The sequence below is a fragment of the Lipotes vexillifer genome, unplaced genomic scaffold (genome assembly GCF_000442215.2).
Source record: "Lipotes vexillifer unplaced genomic scaffold, Lipotes_vexillifer_v1.1 scaffold24, whole genome shotgun sequence".
Lineage (NCBI taxonomy): Eukaryota > Metazoa > Chordata > Mammalia > Artiodactyla > Lipotidae > Lipotes > Lipotes vexillifer.
In genome coordinates, this window is record NW_006782914.1 from 2,798,831 (window position 1) to 2,818,341 (window position 19,511).

Below are 19,511 nucleotides of genomic sequence, written 5' to 3' on the forward strand. Positions count from 1 at the left end.
TCAGCAGGCTCATCATCACCATTGCAACCCTGTGTGATCATTACTATTCCCGTCTTGCAACTGGAAAGAAGTTAAATAACTTGCCCAGGTCCCTATACCCTATTGTCTGGGCACAAATAATCACAAATAAGGAAAACTCCTTTCAACAGGATTCCTGTTTGTGCTGCACTCTTATTTCTGGCTTGACAGCTGGTGGCTACCACAGGGGGATTTTCTGGGGGTCTCCAGTACCAGTGCCTAGGGCCCAGAGTGTGATTTCCTGCCCTCCTACACCATTATAGGGTGCAGGCAATACGGGGCCTTATCTGTATAAGGATACCATAAATACTATATTCTTCCAAGTCACTGTGCCCTGCTTGTCCTGGAGAGGCAGCCGTGTGGGGGGCGGGGAGGGAGAGAGAGAGAGAGAGAGAGGGAGAGGGAGAGAGAGAATATGAATGTTTGGGGAGGTGAAATAGGGTCTAGGGTCTAGGGTCTAGGGTCGTCCAGGAGAAGCCCAATCTTAGCTGTGGGCTGGGGAAAAGGACCGCCCCTTCACTGCCTCCATCTCAAACGCCAGGTTCCAATATTCACAGGCCTCTGGGTCGGAATCCCACTCAGACTCTTGGAGCATCTTGGGTTCAGCCTGGGTGACTTGAACCAAGGCTCAGAAATGCGCCTTGAGCGGGCTCTCGACGCCGGTGGCAGCGGCGGAGCCCCCTCCCCGGCTCGCACAGCAGCCCCGGCCTCCGCTGCGCCCCCGCCGCGCCCTGCCCCGGCCTCCGGGCCTCCGGCCTCCGCTCTGTGCCCAGCCCGAGAGACGCAGTGAGGCGGCGCCAGGGAGACGCGGGCAACCGGGACGCGTCTCCTCTCTCGTCGGGGCCGCTGGGGACTCCGAGCCGCCGTCTCCTGCGCGCGTTCTAGGTACAGGTGGCACAGCCTTCTGCGCCCGCAGGGCTTCCCAGATCGCGGGGGACGCTAATCTCGGGTCTACACCTCCCAGCCGCACTGCGGGCGAAACCGCTACTCGACTTCTTCCCATTCTCTCAACTCCTCACCCCAAAACGGGAAATCCCAGGCCGGGCAGGACCCGATCACCTCTGCCTCCTCCCACTGCGCTAATCCTGCGAGCGAGGGAGGCCCCTGCGCCGAGGCGGTGGCTGGCAAAGGGGAGTGGAAAGGAAGGATGGATGGGGCCGAGGGGTGGGGTGGTGATGAGGGGGATGTAGGAGGGGGTGTCATTTTCTTTTTCCTTTCTTTTTTTAAAAAAAGTATTTCTCTCGCGAGAAACCGCTGCGCAGACGATACTTGAAGAGGTGGGGAAAGGAGGGGGCCGCGGGAGCCGCGGCAGAGACTGTGGGTGCTGCAGGCGGACAGGCGGCCACAGCTGGGACAGCTGCGGGCAGAGCGGGGCAGCGGCTGCCGCGGCCAGGACCGAGGAACAGCTGCCGCCGCCTCAGGAGCCGGAGCCGCCACTTCTCCAGTGGGTGCAGCTGGGGTCCCGACTGGGGTCGGGCGGCCACCGGGGCTGGAGCTTCAGCTACGGAGGCTTTTGCGTTTGCGCCGCGCTGAGGGCAGGGACAGGGACTGGGGTGAGGGGCTGTCCCGGAACGTCCAGAGCTGGCGCTGGCCCTCCCCTGCCTGACAGCTTCCTGGCCCGGGGCTCCCGGTGCCGGGCTCGGCGTCAGATGCTCGGGGGGCGGTGGCAGTGCCCGGAGCCGGCCGGGGACGGCGCGGCGGGCTTCCAGCCCCGCGGCTTGGCGGAGAGGACAGGCTGGGGAGCTGGGGTGTCAGAGCGCGCATCGCGCGCAATTCGTGCTAGTAAAAAACCCAGCGAGCTTGCCCCAGGGTTTAGAACTGCTCGGGACATGGGTACTTTGCGGCGCTTTTTTCAGGCGGCGCCCGGGAGGCCGAGGGGCTGGCTGGAGCCGCTGCCGCCGGGGGCCTGGGCTTTTCAGCCAGCTGTGGACCAAACGGTCTTCACTTACCCAAAGTAACTGCGCCACGCGCAGGCGGCGCACGGGTTGGGCTCGGGAATGGGGACCCCGAGGCTTCAGCATCCAGAAGCCCTGAATGTCTCCCCCGCTTCGGCGATTTGTCTGTTGCAGCTGGCAGGGGTCGCCTGAAGTGGGAGCAGCGCCTGGAGAAGGCGGGAGGAGCCCGGCCCAGGGGACGGGCGGCGGGAGAGCGGGACCCCGGCGGCGCGGCGCGCTCCAGGGCGCAGCGGCGGCCCCGGACCGAGCCCGGGGCGCGGCGAGAGGCGGCGGGAGCCGGCGGCCGCTCGACATCATGCGGCGAGGGGGGCTGCTGGAGGTCGCCCTAGGATTTACCGTGCTCTTAGCTTCCTACACGAGCCATGGGGCGGACGCCAATTTGGAGGCTGGGAACGTGAAGGAAACCAGAGCCAGCCGGGCCAAGAGAAGAGGCGGTGGAGGACACGACGCGCTTAAAGGGTAATGGAACGGGCCAGCTCCTTTGGTGTGGGTGTCCCCTCCCTCTTCTCCCGAGTATCAAGATCCAGAGGAACTGACAGGGTCGATTCTCGACAGTAGAAGGATCCTTGACAAGACCTCCTGGGGGCACCTTAGAGATGCAAGGGTCATCCAGTTCTCGCCGCGTTTGTGGCTAAACCACCTTGCCTCTATGCTTTAAGGATTTCTGCCCCAGAGGAGAGGTCATGGCTAAAAGGAATCTTGGGCCATTGTCGAGGCTGATTTTGGGAGGCGAGAAGGGTTCTTTGAGGAAGAAGGGGAGGAGCTGCAACTGAGAAGAGGAGCAGCCCATCCTTTCTCTTCATACCAATTCCGGTTGTGTTTAGGGAAAGTACTTGCCTTGTGGGCATCTTTGTAGATGCTCTGTTTGTGAGGGAGCAAGGAAAGAAAGGGATTTCAGGGACAGACAGTCAGAGAAGACAAATAGTTAATGGTTGGTTCTCCTCTAAGTTATGCTTATTAAAATTAGGGACTGAATTTTCCTTTCAGATGTCTACACTGGAAGCAGAGCAGGGCAAGTGTTTCTGAGAAGTTGTTTTGCGGTTGTTAGAAGCTCTTTATTTCATCCGGGCAGTAATGCTGCTGTGGCTGGCCTTGAAGGAGTGTTTTTAACCTGTCGCGTGTGTTACTCAGATGCAACTGAGCATTTCACCACCTTCTTATGCCCCTATTACAGAAAATGTTTCAGCAGAAAATATTTAAATCAGGCAGGTTGACTCTATAAGGATTGCCAGTTCCCTGAATTGAAGAAGGGTGGGAGTACACCTCCCTTAAAATTGTTCACACTGAAAATGAAGTATATCTCTTTCTGAGAGTGTTTAAGTTCGAGCCTCCGGAGAAGCAGCAGGATGGATTATAAGTGATCCATTTTGTCTCCTTGGAGAATCCTGTAATGAGCCTAGACAGTAAATACACAGAGGTTTCTATCAAGTTCTTATGATTCTCATTGCTGCTCTTTTTTGAGTAGCTGTGTAGTTTGATTATATGACCCTGAGTGACCAAGTGATGGTGTCCACTTGGATATGTGGCTGGACATTTCACGTATTCTTTTCTGTTATGGGCTGTTTTTATTATATATATGTAGTGAAATTTGTGTCTGTATGGCTCAGGTATGGGAAGGAAAAAGTACAGTAAACTGAAGGGACCAGTTTTTGAGTCCTGCTCTAGATCTGGGACGACATGATTGTCAGAGCCAAGCACTTAGGCCGTGGTGGAATATGCATGATTTTCTGACCCTAGGAAATAGTTATGATTAACTTAGTTCCATCTTGGCCTTTGTGGAAAATAAATCACGGATTCCAACAGTGCCGGAAAGGAAATTTGCTTATCATGTTAAGCCTGATACTGATCAAGCAGCAGACATGTCTTGCCCTGTGTGCACGGGACATGGCCAGTTTAGTAGGTGGACTGAAACTGATTTTCACCCGTTCTCAGAAGGACCTGATTTAGCCTAGCATTTTAACTTTAAAAAATATATTTCTGCCATATATATTAGCTTAATAGCTAAGCCTGATGGCATTGCTCCCATAGAGAGAGAGGAAGTAGGGGTTTAATTCTGTGGATGAAGGTCTGCAGGGAGACATTAGGCCTAGCCAGACATTTGTCTCGTCTCTATGTGCTATCACCAACCAGCGTGTTTCCTCGGGAGGCCCTAACCCAATGTGAAAACAGAAACTAAGCCTTACTTTGTTGCTTAACAGGCTGTCCCATGCTTTTACTCACACCAGCACTTAGCTCTTCTGGGTTTTACATTTTTTTTAAGATTATAAAGAAACACTTCTCTGTGTTATAGTATTTGGTCACTAACGTGGACGTTACCTTATTGCAAACTCTTCATAAAGCCTTCCCCAAAACATGGTATTAATAGATCAGTAATTATGAGTGTTCCTAATTCTCATGTTATCTATGAGATTTTGCATGCATATGAAAAGTTTAACAAATAATTAACCTTTATAGCATAACAATATATATTAATATGCTATAGTAATGAACCTTTATAATATAAAGCTTTTTATTTTTATAGTTCTTATGTTATCTAAAATGTTATATGTATATAATATATGTATTATATACATATACTTGGGGTAAAAAATAAAAATTTAAAAGGATATACAATTAAAAATATTTAATTGTAAATAGCTCTCAGACACCATTGTCTTATGTATTTTTCTAGAAATAGTATAATACATATCCAAATATATATATATATATATACACACACACACAGATAGATATGTGTGTATCCTTTTTAATGCATGGAATATACCGTACATACTGTTCGAACCTTGCTTACTTTTATATATCTTTAGTGCATCCATCTATCAACTCACAGGGATCTACTTCGTGCATTCTCTTGGCGTATAGAATCCCACAATGTGGCTAGAACATTTCCCTAATGATGGCTCTTTAGCTTATATGAAATTTTTTGCTGTTACCGACATTCTTCTACTTGCATGTTTGTGTACATGTGAATATTTATATGTAATATAAATTAATAAAGGAAAATAGAATTGCTGGATTAAAGGTTTACCCATAAGTTTTAAACAAATGCCAATTTTGATCTTAAATTTGAGTAGCATTTGAGATGTATTCTCTCTGCTTATTGCTATTACAATCTCACATGAATAAGTCTTTTAACCACACTGTGCCGTATAAATTGTCAGGAAGAGCAATCGTATGTTCCATTTTTCCAGTTCTCGCTTAAAACTTCCATTTTTGCGAGTTAAAGTATTACCAGCTTCAGAACTAACCTCTCTGACTACAGTAAAACCTGTTTACCATTTTGATGCACAGTTTATGAAGTGAAAGTGATTTGTAACCCCTAAGTCCGCCTGATGCCCAGTTGGTGGCAGCAACTTTCAGCACCTCACTAATATTTCCTCTAGATAAAAGGTGCTTTAAACTCATCAGTGTCTTCCATGCATTGGTCTGGGCTCTCCTACAAATTACTGCCTTCTTCTCTTTCTCTGATGTGACAGGTGACCACAGAATTTGCCTGGGTACTGTTCTTCGGATATGTATTCCTTTCCTGTCAGCTCCTTTGCGTCCCAGACAGGGACCTGCGTGGTTTTTCCCTCTTTGGATGTGTAGTCCTAGCCTGTCTCTCTCTCCTCCCATCCTGTTGCAGGTGTTCTTTTTTTTTTTCCCTTCTCACTGGGCAGCAGAAGTTGTTCCACAGTGGAAATTTAAGCATCCTCAAGTTTCTTCCCAGCTTTCGCTGTGTTTTCTTAGAGTAAATCGCCAATTTCTGTTTTTACAGGAAATCCTTTTTTTGATGGAATGAGTGTGGTCCCCAGTCACTCTGAAAAAATTACATTTCTCTGTGTTTTGAAATGAGAGTTTTGCAAGTTTCAAAAACGTTTTCAAGTAATAAATGTATAGTAGTTTTTGTTTGCCTGGGCACTGCTTAACAATGTGTGAAATGACTTTATGAGAAATAATAAAATCCTAGCTTGTTTGAATTTTAGTTCAGAAGAATTTTTCTCAGCTAAATTCTTAACTTCTGTGATTAGGCAAAAAGTGTGGGAGACAATCTAATTTAAAAAAAAAACACATAACTCTACTTGAATAGCAGTACTTATGCACCATTTATTTATGTTTGCCTTATTGCTTTAGCTCCCAAATAAGGAAATATTACAGTTTCCCATCAAAGGGGAAAATTCTTTAGAGTGAAACCTCCTTTTCCAAAATCTCTGATAAGATGGACTGAGAACTTCTATGCTTATTGCCTGGCTTATAAGTGTATGAGACTGGTTGTATTTCACACAATTTGTCCCCTTGTGCATGATTCCTTTTGGTCTTTGTTTATTTGTTTATTTTTTTCCAGGGGTCTTGTTACCAGAAAAATATACATGGAACAGTTCATACACAGGATAGATTATGTGATGACAAACTCAGAGGGATTAATTACACAGACGTCTGTTATTAAAATAAAGACCTTTAGCAGGGCACACAGAAAAAGTTCTGTAGACTTCATAAAGTCCATTTTACTTTATAAAGAAGACTTTAAGACTTCATCCGAAGTCAGATAGGCTAATAATTAAATATGGGGAAAAACTCCTGCAGTGGTATGGTTTGTCATTTCATTTACCAAGTAGATTAAGCTAAAATATTGCGACAGCATTAAAAAAAGATATTCTTAAATAAAAGGTTTCAGCAATTCCACATTTTAAACAAGAAGATGGAGACAAAATATTATTTATGGGATTTATTTTGTAACATTTAAGACATAGAGATTATTTATAAAAATGCATAAGTTGTTGGTATCACAAATTAATTTAAACATATTGATACATCAAGTTATAGTGAAATGAGGTTAGGGATGATGGAAATGGCAGTACAGACATCCCTACAAGCTTATTTGGAAGTTAAAAAAAAAATAGTGAAACATTCCTCTGTCTTCTTGTATAGCAGGTACTTTAAAAGATTATAGTATTATGCTACTGACTCTAATCAAGCCAAATGCTGGACAAATTATTAGGATACTCACACATAATTTGTTTGCTTTTTCCTGCAATAAACCAAACAATAAGCCTAACCAATTTCTCAATTTTAGCCTTAATTTTCAAGGTGAAAATAAGATTTAAAAAATGTTTTCTTGAAAGAGAAATAAACTGTATTAACAATTTCTTTGTGTCTAGAAACTAACCCAACAAATAGGCCTATTCTAGAAACTTAGAATTTTGTTCCATGAAATTTTTAAAGAAAGCTGAAATCAGTAACATATCAGGCCTGAGTTATATGACAGGCATATGAGAGTTTAATATTTCAAGTTTGTTAAGCTTGATTTTCCCATTAGATTGTAAAATCATCAAAAGCAAGAATCCTGTCATAAGCATTTTAACACTAACTTGTGGAAGCTGGGATTCAAAGAATTCGTTAATTCAGGAAGCCTTGATTGAATGCTATCTTGCTTTGTGGAATGCCAGAGACATAGCACCCACAGCCTGGAGAGGCTTAATATTTGGTAGGAGAATCAGATGCATTACAAAAATCAGGAGGCAGCAGAAAGGTAGGAAAGGGCATGGGGTATAGGAGTAAGTAAAAAATAAATAATAATAACATTTGTAGCAGTGGTAGGTGACGATTAGATGACATTTAGGTACCAGGCACTCGTCTTAGTGTTTTACATATTGTAGCTCATTCTATGCTCATAACATCTCTACAGGGTGAGTCCTTTTATTACCTTCCCTTTACAGCTGTGAGAGCTGAGGTACGCAAAGGTTAAGTTTTAAAGACAAATTCTTAATATTAAATTTTCTTTCTCCATTAATTTTAGTTATGGTTTTGGTTTTCATTCCTCTGGACAAAAATGTTGTACTAAGACTTTGGTAAAATTCCACTTAAAATTCCTAATATTCCTTCATGCTAGTTCACAAATCCCAGGTATAGTTAATAATGTAGTAATATAATATTTTGTCAAACAAGAAACTTTGATATTTCTGCAAAGACACTAATAAAACACAGAAGGACTTACAGAATGTCTGAGCTGTGGGGTCTTTGGGTAGCACGCGTATTTTTGTATTATACCTTGAACTTTTATTGAGTGTGGTAGGGAACCATCACAGGCACCCTCCGTCTGCATTGTCCATGGTTCTGAGCTGGAGACATTCCTCATTATGTCATTCAGAATCTCTTGCTCTCATGTTCCACGTGAGGAACTTCTTTCAGAATAGAGTTACAAGAGATGTCTCTCTTTCCAGGGGAAACTGGTATGTGTCTTAAGTTCTCAACAATATGATGAGCTATTTAACTCTGTGTCATTTTTCACCATGGTTGTATCCTATGGGAAAGAATAGCAAGCTCTGGTATATCACTCACTATTGCACTGTACATATATCATTCATTTAATACACAGCTCCTTTGTGAGGAAGATTCTACCTACTTGCCCATTTAACAGATGAGGAAACTGAGGGATGCAGTTTTTCAGTAATTTTAGTTATTCCTCCAGGGACATAAACTAGTAAGCGATAGAGCTGGGGAATCTGGCTTCCTAGTGAGTGCTCTTAACCAATATATTTTAATGATTCTCAATTACAATAAATCGTATATGTGGTAACTTTCTTTCTTCCACATTCCTGATACCTTCATTTCACCAGCATCTTCTACCATTGCTGTGGAGAAAGACTCAGTGTTTATCGAAGGCAGATGCAGTCCTATGACTAGGGACGCATCATTGTGGGAATGGGATTTTTCAGAAAAGACTTCACAGTGAAAGTCTGTCAGGGGTCAGCAAACCGTGGACCAGACTGCCTGTAAGTAAAATTGTATTGAAACAAAGCCATGCCCATTTGTTTACGCTTTATCTATGTCTGGTTTCACACATAGTGGCAGAGTGAGAGTAGTTGTGACAGACAGTAGGGCACCGCAAAACTGAATTATTTGCTGCTTGGCCCTTTACAGAAAAGGTTTGCTAATTTCTGGTCTATGTGATAAATAAGTGACTATTTAGTAGTACTGAGAACTTCCTGAAGGCTCAGTTTTTGTTTGTTTTTATCACTCGGTATACCTAGGAACTGGGCACATGGTAAGAATTCAGTAGACAATTTTTGATTGTCTGACCAATTTGGTTGATTGACTAGGTAAGGTAAATTATATATATATATATATTAGAGCTTGGAGGAAGTATAGGAGAGAAATAAGGAACAATTTGAGTGAACAAGGCATGAAACAAAAAGGATATAAGGTGTTTGGGATTGAGGGACATTGAGTATGATGGGCAGGGTTTGCACTGCATGGCTTCGGGGGGCACGGTTCATAGTGTAGCCTATGCAAGTAGTGCCCCCTGAAGGTGTGCAGCATGCAACCGTGTGTGTCTGTCCATAGGTTGGGGTGGGAGAGGGACTAAAGGACACATGATGCTACTATCTGATTGTTGTGAAAGCTGAGGATGGTGAGCTAGTAAAGGATTCTAAGATGGGAACATGATCTGATCTCTGCCACTCTGGCCAAAGTTCAAAGGTATATGGTTTAGTGAGTAGGGAGACTAGAGGCAGGGAGATTTGCGAGGCTAATATAGGAGTCGAGTCATGGCGAGAGTGGGTGATGGCCAGAGCAACAGCAGTGGAGGGAGTGAAGAGGAGGCTCGAGTGGCAGCATGAGCAGTACTTGACCACTTGGTTGTGAGAGGCAAAGGAGAGGAGGCACCTAGGGTGCTCCCACGTCCATCTGCATTGAAACTTATTATATGTAAAAACATTATAGCATCATTAGTGAGAAACTGAAGAGAGACAAAGTCATTCCTAGTCCCTCTACTACAAGGAAACAAGCTATTTTTGTTTGTGAGTGTTTTGGTTATCTTATTGCTATGTAACAAATTACCCCAAATTTAGTGGCTTAAAGCAGCAATAATTTTATTATTTCTTATGATTCTGGAGAGCAGGAATTTGGACAGGACACAGTGGGGAATCTTGTCTCTGCTTCCCACAATGTCTGTTGGGTCTAGAATGAGTAAGATGACTTCTCCACGTGTGTTTCTGGTTCTGTGATCATGGACTGGCACCTGCAGCCCTGTTTACTTTGGTGTGGTTGATCCAAATGGATGGACAGAGGAAGGGACTAAAGGAAGCAAAGAGCCACTCGTCTGGCTCTGCTGGGGGCCTTACAGGTTTTAAAGCTATCTCCTATGTGATCTCCTGCCTAGGCCTGCCCCTGGGGATGGGGCCACTGAGTGTGTTTTTGCAAACGGGGAAACTGAGCCCCAGGTGCAGCTACCAGGCCTTGTTCAGGGTAAGTGTCTGTTAGGGCTGGATCTTGAACAATAGCCTCTTCATCTCTGGTCACATGTTTTAACCCCATATGTCGTCCACAGACTGAGTTGAATGGCTAAGAGCTGGCTGGAAGGGCTTAAGTGGGTTCACATGTTATCAGGGTTGGCTGGGTTTCTTGGTTCTCCTGCATATAGTCTCAGATTGCCTCCCTTTCCATATGGACCATCCAGCAGCATGGCCAGACTTTTTACAAGGCAGCTCAGGATACCAAGAAAACAAAAGTGGAAGCTACCAGACTTTCTTCAGACAGGCTGGTCCGAAATTCCATGCAAGTCACAGACCTTGCTCAGGTTCAAGGGCATGGACTAATGAGCTCTGCCTCTTGATGCAGGTGAGGAGTAGCCTATGTCTGCAGGGAGGGGAGGAATTTGGGGCAGCCTCTTTGGAGATTAGCTACCACAAGTGAGGCAGCGGGTGTTTGAGAAGGATAATAAGATGTTTCAATTCTAACTTGATCGAGTCTGATTGACTTAGTTTCCCATTGAAGAGGCTTTGTTGTATTTTGCTTACTGCAACCTCAGAATGCAAAACGCTACATGAATAATGTATCTCTGTGATCTTTTAGATTAATGTTAGGGGCATTGTCCTTAGTTTGCATTTAAAGAACTCACAAACGCCAGGAATAAAATCATAGTTCCTAAAAAACTGGCAAATTTTGTTTTTCCAAATAAAAGAATTATAAAACTCCTAACTTTCCGCTCATTTCCTTTAGCCTCTAAGAAACTCAGGGGCAAATTTAATGCACAGTCACTTAATTTTGTTAATTTAGGTATCTGATATGTTTTACATTCCTTCTACGTGGGATTTTACTTTCAATTTCTATTAATAGCCCCATTTCTATATATCTGTTGGTATAATATACCTCAGAAACATTTTTTTTCTGGAATCAGGGATTATAATTAGTAAATAAAGATAGATGTGCAATTGTCAATAGAATTGGTATTGTAGCGAGCTGAACTAGATTATTTTTTGCGTAAATGGAGTAGCCACATTGTTAATAGAATAAAATTGGGTTAGGAATACAGTTGTTTGGATTGTAGATCCAAAGCTCTATTATATCAAATCCTAGTTTTAAGTTCTTGTGACTTACCACTTTCTCAAGTGGCTTTTTTTTTGGTTGAAGTTATCACTGAGTCTATTTATTCAGCCTCCTCAGAGCGGAAGGGAGAGAGGAAAATTCGCTATCTCCACCATTCCCAGCCAAAGATGTATTCCAGACGGCAAGCAGGCTCAGAGCGGGGGAACTGTGCCGTTAGACAAGTGATTTCGTTCAGTGTTTTGAAGGGTTGTGAATTCCTAGACCATCAGTCATACTTACATTCAAATATAAGTATCCAAACACATCTAAGTCCAAATATAGTACAACCATTCTATGATGTTGGTGTTGGGAGGCAAGATTTATGTCGGCTCTATGGACGCATTATGTCTGCTGTTAAGTTCATGGTTTTGAACTGAAGTGTAGTAAAATCTCTGTTAATAAAGAGATGTATTCCAGAGACAGGCTTTTGTTTTATTTTGTTTTGTTTTTCTGTTTCTTCTCCTTTTCCTTTGTCCTCTTCCTCTTTTTTTTTCCTTCTTTCTCGTTGCCATTTTCTCCTCCTTTTTCTTTTTCTTTTTCATCATTGTCATCTCATCTTCTTTTTCTTCTTCTTCTTTAACTTCCTAAGCTGGGCTACAAATAAAATAGGGATAATTGGGGCTTCCCTGGTGGCGCAGTGGTTGAGAGTCCGCCTGCCGATGCAGGGGACACGGGTTCGTGCCCCGGTCCGGGAAGATCCCACATGCCGCGGAGCGGCTGGGCCCGTGAGCCACGGCCGCTGAGCCTGCGCGTCCGGAGCCTGTGCTCCGCAACGGGAGAGGCCACAACAGTGAGAGGCCCACTACTGGAAAAAAAAAAAAAAAAATAGGGCTAATAAGAATATCAAATAAGGGTTAAACATTAAGAAAAAGAAATTCTTAATAAAATGTTCATTTTTACTTGGGGGTCTTGGGGTATTCAAAAAGAAAACCAGAGGTACGGTTTTTGTTAGGGGAGGGAAGGAGAAAGATTGAGGGAGGCAGGAGGAGAGAGTTTGGAGAAAGTTCTAGAGTGGAGATCCGTCAGCCAGTGGACCTGGGCTGGACAGAGAAGATGCTGGTGTCTGACAGATACTGATGAAAACCACCTCATTCCTGGCCACATTGGTACCAGGCTCTTCAGGAGACCAGGGGTTCATGGAGGAGAGGCAGGACATGAAAGAAAGATGCTTGGATGTCAGAAAAGATTCCTGTAAAAACATTTAGAGGAATATAATGGAAAAGCAGGTTAATCCATCATTTATTATGAAACTGTGTGTATGGTGCCATGTTGTTGGGTGCATCCCCTCTGCTCATGGATAATGGCTTTTTGCCTACCATTTCCCCTGCCCATTTGGTGCCAATTTATGAGATCATGTAATCAGACCCTGATAGGTTGGTGCCTTTCATGAGTAACTTTTAAAGACTCTTCTTATTTGTAGATGTTGTTTTTTCATGACTCCAATCTTCCTCCATAGGCCATCCATCTTTATAAAAATATTACAAAATGGTTACAGTGGCAAAGACTTTAGAAATTTATAGATGCTGAAACTGAGGCCCAGAGAAAGTTCGTTAGAAAGTGCTCAGGGTTCTTATTTTCTTCACGACTTCATAGGTCTGGAAGCTGAGCCACACGGTGGCAAAGGCGGATTTAAGTAGGAGTGTGTTACTGGGTAGGAGATTTTGCCTCCTATTTGTCCTCTTACCCTAGAAAGGGTGACTGATATCTGCAAGTCCTCAACTGTGCTGCAAGTAAGCAAACTCCCTACATCATGGGGGCATGAACATTTTTCTTGTTCTTGTTTACCTGGCCTTAGGCAGTGCGATCAGTCTCTCAGTGGGCAACCCTGATGGCAGGCTGCGCACTGGAGTTTTAGCTCCACAGTTCTACCTTGCTGTCGGTGGAAGCCTCCAGATTAGGTGGGGTTGAGTGGGATGGGGCTTTTTAAGGAAGGTGATTGCTAGGGAGGGGGGTAGGGAGGACGTGGGAGAAAGAGAAGTGGGAGTCTTTTCTGGGAGTCTTATGGGTAACTCCCTCCATCCCCACACTCACACTAATAATTAGCAATTAAAGCATCAGATGTCCTAGGATGAACCATGGCAGTTCTAGGTCTGTAAGCTCAGACTCTTATCTTACAACTTGCTGACTCAGCTATCTACACTACCAATTTATAAATTTAGATTCCAAGCAAGAAGCATGCCAGTGAAGAAAAAAAATCTTAAATTCTTGTCTTCTGTATCATCTATCCCACTAATTTTATAGAACACTTGCCTACTTCAAGTGACAACTATTTATTGAGCATCAGCTATGTTTGAATTGGACCTAATGCTGAATTCTCAGAACGAACACCCAGTCTCAAGCCTGTTGATATTATTATCTTCTTCCAGTGATTCTAGGCAGGACTACACATGGACTCTCTTTCTCTCCCTTTACTGATGGGGTTAATGTCTGAGCTGATGTGAACAAGTGCCTTTCAGGGAAGGACTTGATATACAGCCTTCAAGTCGGCACCTAGTTTTTAGCCTTTCATGGACTGCTGCTGCTTCACACCCCAGAGTTGAGGCCACTGACCTCAAGTTTGCAAATTTTATATCCCATTACCACCCTGTGAGCTCTGTATCCCCCAGGGCCACATAGTTGATGTTTTAGCTGGAATCTGAGAAAGTGTCTGCACATTTCCTGAAGAGTTGGCTAGGAGTGATTTGGCAGTTCAGTCATAAAAACCCAGAGCTAGTGGCTGGGGTATATGTTATAATTACCTCACACTGTTTCCTATTTGAGCCTGGTTGTGGGTAGCTGGGTAGAGTGGTATTGCTTGTGGGATTATATTTGAAAGGACGAAGGAGTCATTTTCAGTGAACACTAATAACCATTGGCTGTGTTTTCAGGGAGGCTTGGAAGTGTGGATACAGACATGCCTGGGGTCAAATCCTGGCTCCACCACCTACTAGGAAGGAATCTCAGACAAGTGCCTTGACCTGTCTGAGCCTCAATTTCCTCACTTGTAAAATGAGATTATAATACTCACCTTTCTGAGTTGTCCCAAGATTTAATGAGATAATACATTTCAAGTTCCTGGTGCAGGGCCTGATGCATGTATCTAAAGTTAGATGATCATTAATGTCTGGATACCACAGTCTCCACTTTCTCGTCTTGGAGCTAATTACTTTCAGAAACATAGGAAGCAAACTTGAACTTCAAAAATTTTTAATTATAATCTTAATGGAAACTTCCTTTGTCTGTGGAGATCTGGTTATACATACCTAAAGGCGACGTATGGAAAAGGTTTTTATTTTTTCAATTTCCCCTTCCCCAAAATTATTCCTTATTAATATTGCCCACCCCCCACTGCCCCGCCAATGTGCTCAAAGAAGTTTGCATTTTTTTATTGGCAGATCTGGCAAACGGTCTTGTCTCCTTCCTGATGAACACTTTTTTTTTCAAGAACCTTTGTGAAAGGTTTTTAGGAAATGGAAGCACTGGCCTGAAAACCACTTTCTTTGGCAGTATTGCAAAGAGATGCCCTGAGAGTTGGGACTGTTTTGTGGTCACATGGTTGGCCGTTTTGGAAATGTGCTTTAATTGCCTTATCAGAGTAAAGATTTGGTTATGATTGGGTAGACAAGATGACCACTGGTAATTCCAAGTCATACTACCTTTCAGCTTATGATCTCAGAGAGATCTCAGAGAGAAACTCTTTCAAATGTGCTTTAATTGCCTTATCAGAGTAAAGATTTGGTTATGATTGGGTAGACAAGATGACCACTGGTAATTCCAAGTCATACTACCTTTCAGCTTATGATCTCAGAGAGATCTCAGAGAGAATCTCTTTCCCAGCGTTCGCACATCAGATCTCACTGAGAACTCTGGCACTGCTCCTGTCACGTGCCCATCGCTGTGACCAAAGAAATTGGGCACTTGGGCTGTCCAGGACTGAGGGATGTGGAATGGGTTCCTCTTAGGAAAGAGGAGTTCAGGTAGCTAAAAAGAGGAAGGATGCTGAGTGGGAAACACAACACATCTGCCTCTGGACCAAGAAAGCTCCCTTTTCCACAGACCCAGTACTCCATCTCACTCCGTCGTTGCTGTTCTCTCTAGGCGCCTTGTGGACAGGCCTTGCTTGTGTGATTTGGGGCCAGGCTGACTCAGATTAGCCGCCCCTGAGAAGAGCCATGGCCTTCACTTTCCAACTGAGCATTCCCTTCCTTTGGCTTCATGCCTTGTAGCAACGTAATGCTCAGTCAGTACAAAGGGATTCTTATTTGTTTTTTTTCTTCTGTGCCCTATTTCTTTTGAGAAATTGAAAATCTTTTTAGTTCTTTCATTTTCTTTTAATGATTCCCATTTTGATTTTAATGAGAGTTGGCTTTGAAGAGATCCTAAACTATTGAACATCTGGGAAAGTGGACCAAAACATACATTATCTTAATTTAGACAAAGCTATGATAGAATTCCTATACCCTGCACCCTCATACACCAACCTCTGTTTAACTGATTGGCAGTAAACTCTAAGAAGTTGCGGTTGCTTCATAGTTATTCACAGCCTATAAAAATAAGACTGCTTTAAATAAGGAATAGTTTAAACAGATAATAGTTATTTCTCTGCTTGTCATTAAAAATGTTAAAATTACCTAATATCTCTCGTTCCCTTGGGGTAAATCACACAACCACCAATACCATCGAAGTTTATAAAAAAGCAAAAATATAGATACAAACAAACAAACAAATACCAGGTACCTTCTCTACTCTGCCAACTTCCCAGGCAATAAATAAACCTCAAATAACGAAATAAGCTTTCCTTTTTAAACTTTTGAAAACCTTTTAAGAATTTTACAAGAATATGCACGCCAGGTTTTCCTACTTCTTCTTCTTTTGTTTTTGTTTTTTTGTCAGAAATTCTGGCTTATTATATTGTTGAACATTTGGCAGAATTCTAGACAACATGTCTAATTTGACCTTGGATTGACCCAACTGCTCATATGCATTTGGGCCCCTCCTTGAAAATAAGTTGACACATTGTCACACATGGAAGAATCAGAAAACATAACAGGCTTCCTTGCTAAATTATTTCCTCCTTTTGTTTCCTATTTCCCATGACTATAAGAATTCTTGCATTTGTGAACATGTCAGCCCTTTTATGGACCAGATACAAATCAGTACCTTTCCCCTCAAACTCTTTTATTAACTGATAGATGTATGTTTGTCATAAAGAAAGATACGGTGTCCTTATGAAAATGAATCATGTCAGAAAGTAGTTCAATGCCCGAGGGAACCCATTCCCTGGGCTGATATGCTTAATTATTTGCACAAGGGTGATTAAGGCATTTGTTCTTGGATTCCTCGTCTAATGAACATTAACCTTGTTTGAGTAGCCGCATATGTGAGATTCTCAGAAGCATTTTGGTTGGTTCTTGCCACTTGCTTAAGATGGTAAACACGGTGGGATTGGACTGTTATTATATCTAAATGGGGATCCCCATCCTGCTCAAGAATATTGAGTTGCATAGCAGATAGAAACGGTTGTTACATGAATGAAAAAAAAAAAGCAGAAGTGTGGTGTCATGATATGTAGGAGAGTATGGCTATAGGATGAACTAGGCCAGATGCTGCTGCAAAGTTGTTGTTTTCTAACTTTTTAATATGGAAAATTTCAAATATATACAAAACTAGAGAGAGTACTACAGTGAAGCTGCAACTTCAGCAGTTATCAATGAATGGTCAATCTTATTTTATCTACTCTTCCCTGTCACAGATTATTTTAAAGTAAATCCCTGAAAAATAATTTAATTAGCGAACATTTCATTATGCATCTGTAAATGGCAAGGACTCTTTAAGAAACAAACACAATGATAACTAATAAGAACCTACTGTATAAAAAGATAAATAAAATAAAATTCAAAAAAAGGAAACAAACACAATACTATCACATTTAAAATTAGCATTACTTTAAAAAATATCACATATCTAGTGAGTATTTGATAATATTATTTTGATATTTGCTAATATATAAATTTGATTAGTATTATCAAATTTCCCTGATTAGGTTATAAATTTTATTTTTTTATAGTTCATTCAAATCATGATCCAAATTAAGTCCATATTTTGTAATTGGTTGATAAATCTCTTAAATATTTTAAAATATATAGATTGTCCCTCTGTCATTTTTTTCCTTGTAATTTATTTATTGAAGAAATTAGTTCATGCTGTATATCACTTCTATGCAGAATGTAAAAAAGCTGAACTTAGAAACAAAGAGTAGAGTGGTGGTTTCCAGGGTTCGGAGGGTGGGGGAAATGGGGAGAGATTGGTCAGAGGGTTACAAACTTCTAGTTATAAGATGAAAAAGCTTTGAGCATCTAAGGTGCAGCATGTTGAGTATAGCTAGCAACATTGTACTAAATACTTGCAAGTTGCTAAGAGAGGAGATCTTAAATGTTACCACACACACACTCACACACACACTAGTAATTATGTAACCAAGTGCAGGTGTTAGCTAATGCTTTGGTGGTAATCATTTTACAATATATAAAGGTATCAAGTTGTCATGTTGTATACTTTAAACTTATACAATATTATGTGTCAATTATATCTAATAAAGCTGGGGAAAAAAATAAAAAGAAATTGGTTCATGACCTGTAGAGCAGTGTTACTTAAAATGCCAGTCCATTAGATGCTTGTTTTCAGTCTGTGATGAGATGAGAAGCATGTGCCAGAATATAAATGCAGTATGTCACTAAGCACACTATTTAGCTGAGCTGATATTTTTTCATAGCAAGACTTTCTAGATGAAGGAAGCAGTGAGATGACTTACATTCAAGCGTAAGCTCCTTATCTCATTATAGATTAGTGATATATAGTGTGTGGACCGGCGCTGGCCTGTCCTTGGACCACACTTGGAGTACACAGCTGCAGGGTTTCTTACAGTCTGTTGATAACTGCTTCCCAGTGGTGGTGGTGCTTATTGTGTTCCTCTGTTCCCTGCATTTGCTGTGACTTGCTAACTAGAGCTAGAAGCTTGATGCAATTCAGGATCAACTTTTTGGCAAGAAGACTTTATGAGTGGTGTTTGTACTTCCATTTGGAGGCATATCATGTCTGCTAGTCTCTCTTTTTGTGATGTTAGCAGCCATTGAGGATCATTGTCGAGGTCCATTAATTTATTAGGGTAGCAGAATGGGAATATTTGAATTCTGTCATTTCTTATTGGTTTATTAGTACTGGAAAGTTTTACATCTAGTTTCAAACTTATGCTCAATGCCTCACAGCCAGCAATGTCTGCAATCTGTCAGACATGCTTTTTCTGCACTTGTCTAAACTGACCCATGACTTTGACGGTTGTGGAAGGATTATTCAATATCTAATGCTAGGCATAGCAATTATGAGGTGAAACACTGTGGAAAATTTACACAGAAGGAGCCAGGCACTTGAGAGAGGGCAGACAAGGAAGGATATAATTCTGCAAGGGTTCATTCCTCTCCTGTCAGCCCATGACCTTTTGTGTGAGTCAAGACGGAGACAATGCATTGAGTAGGAGTTTCAGGCAAGGGGTTATAAAAAGTTGGTGAGATTTTGGACAATGAGTGGAAAGAAGATGTTTGCAGATATTTTAACATTCAGAAGGGAATGTCTGTACCCTCATTTCAGCATTGTTTTCTCAGGAACGCTCTTTTTATTTAAGAAATAGGAGCTTTTAACTATACTTATTATGGTAATCATTTTATACTATACAGATAATTACTATACAGATAATTATACTATATACTTTAAATTTATACAGTGCCATATGTCAATTATATCTCAATAAAACTGGAAAAAAACAAAAAGAGATAGGAACTAATACTAATAAGCTTTAGTGATTCAAATGAAAGATTCTGAAAAACAGTGGTATATCCAGATCCCCTTGGGAAAGGTATAAAGGGATTAGAGCTGCTCCAGTAGCTTCACTCTGAGTGTTTGTGGGGGATAGTGTGTGTGTGTGTGTGTGTGTGCGCGCGCGCGCACACGTGCGCGTGCTCACACTAGCATACAAGCTGCACTTCCTGTGTGTTTCATGTCAGTGAAAGATGTATGCCATTCTTTGGGGCCTGACATATTTCTACTACCTGGTGTCAAACTCCCTGGGAAACTGATTTTAAAACAGAAGCTTTGTCTTTGGGAGCTGCTATAGAGAAGATCTGCAAACCTTTTAGGTATGTTAGGAGGTAGAATGGGATG

The 19,511-nt window shown here is 42.3% G+C and overlaps 1 protein-coding gene across 1 annotated transcript in view; it reads left to right on the top strand.

Annotated features, from left to right (window-relative positions):
* Positions 1-1,257: 1,257 nt before the first annotated feature.
* Positions 1,258-19,511, top strand: part of FBN1 (fibrillin 1) — a 255,338-nt gene continuing 237,084 nt past the window's right edge. Inside the window, exons 1-2 of the mRNA XM_007455563.1 lie at positions 1,258-1,462; positions 2,088-2,432. Coding sequence (XP_007455625.1) covers positions 2,269-2,432 — 164 coding nt within the window. The 5' untranslated portion in view covers positions 1,258-1,462; positions 2,088-2,268. The remainder of the gene's footprint in view (positions 1,463-2,087; positions 2,433-19,511) is intronic.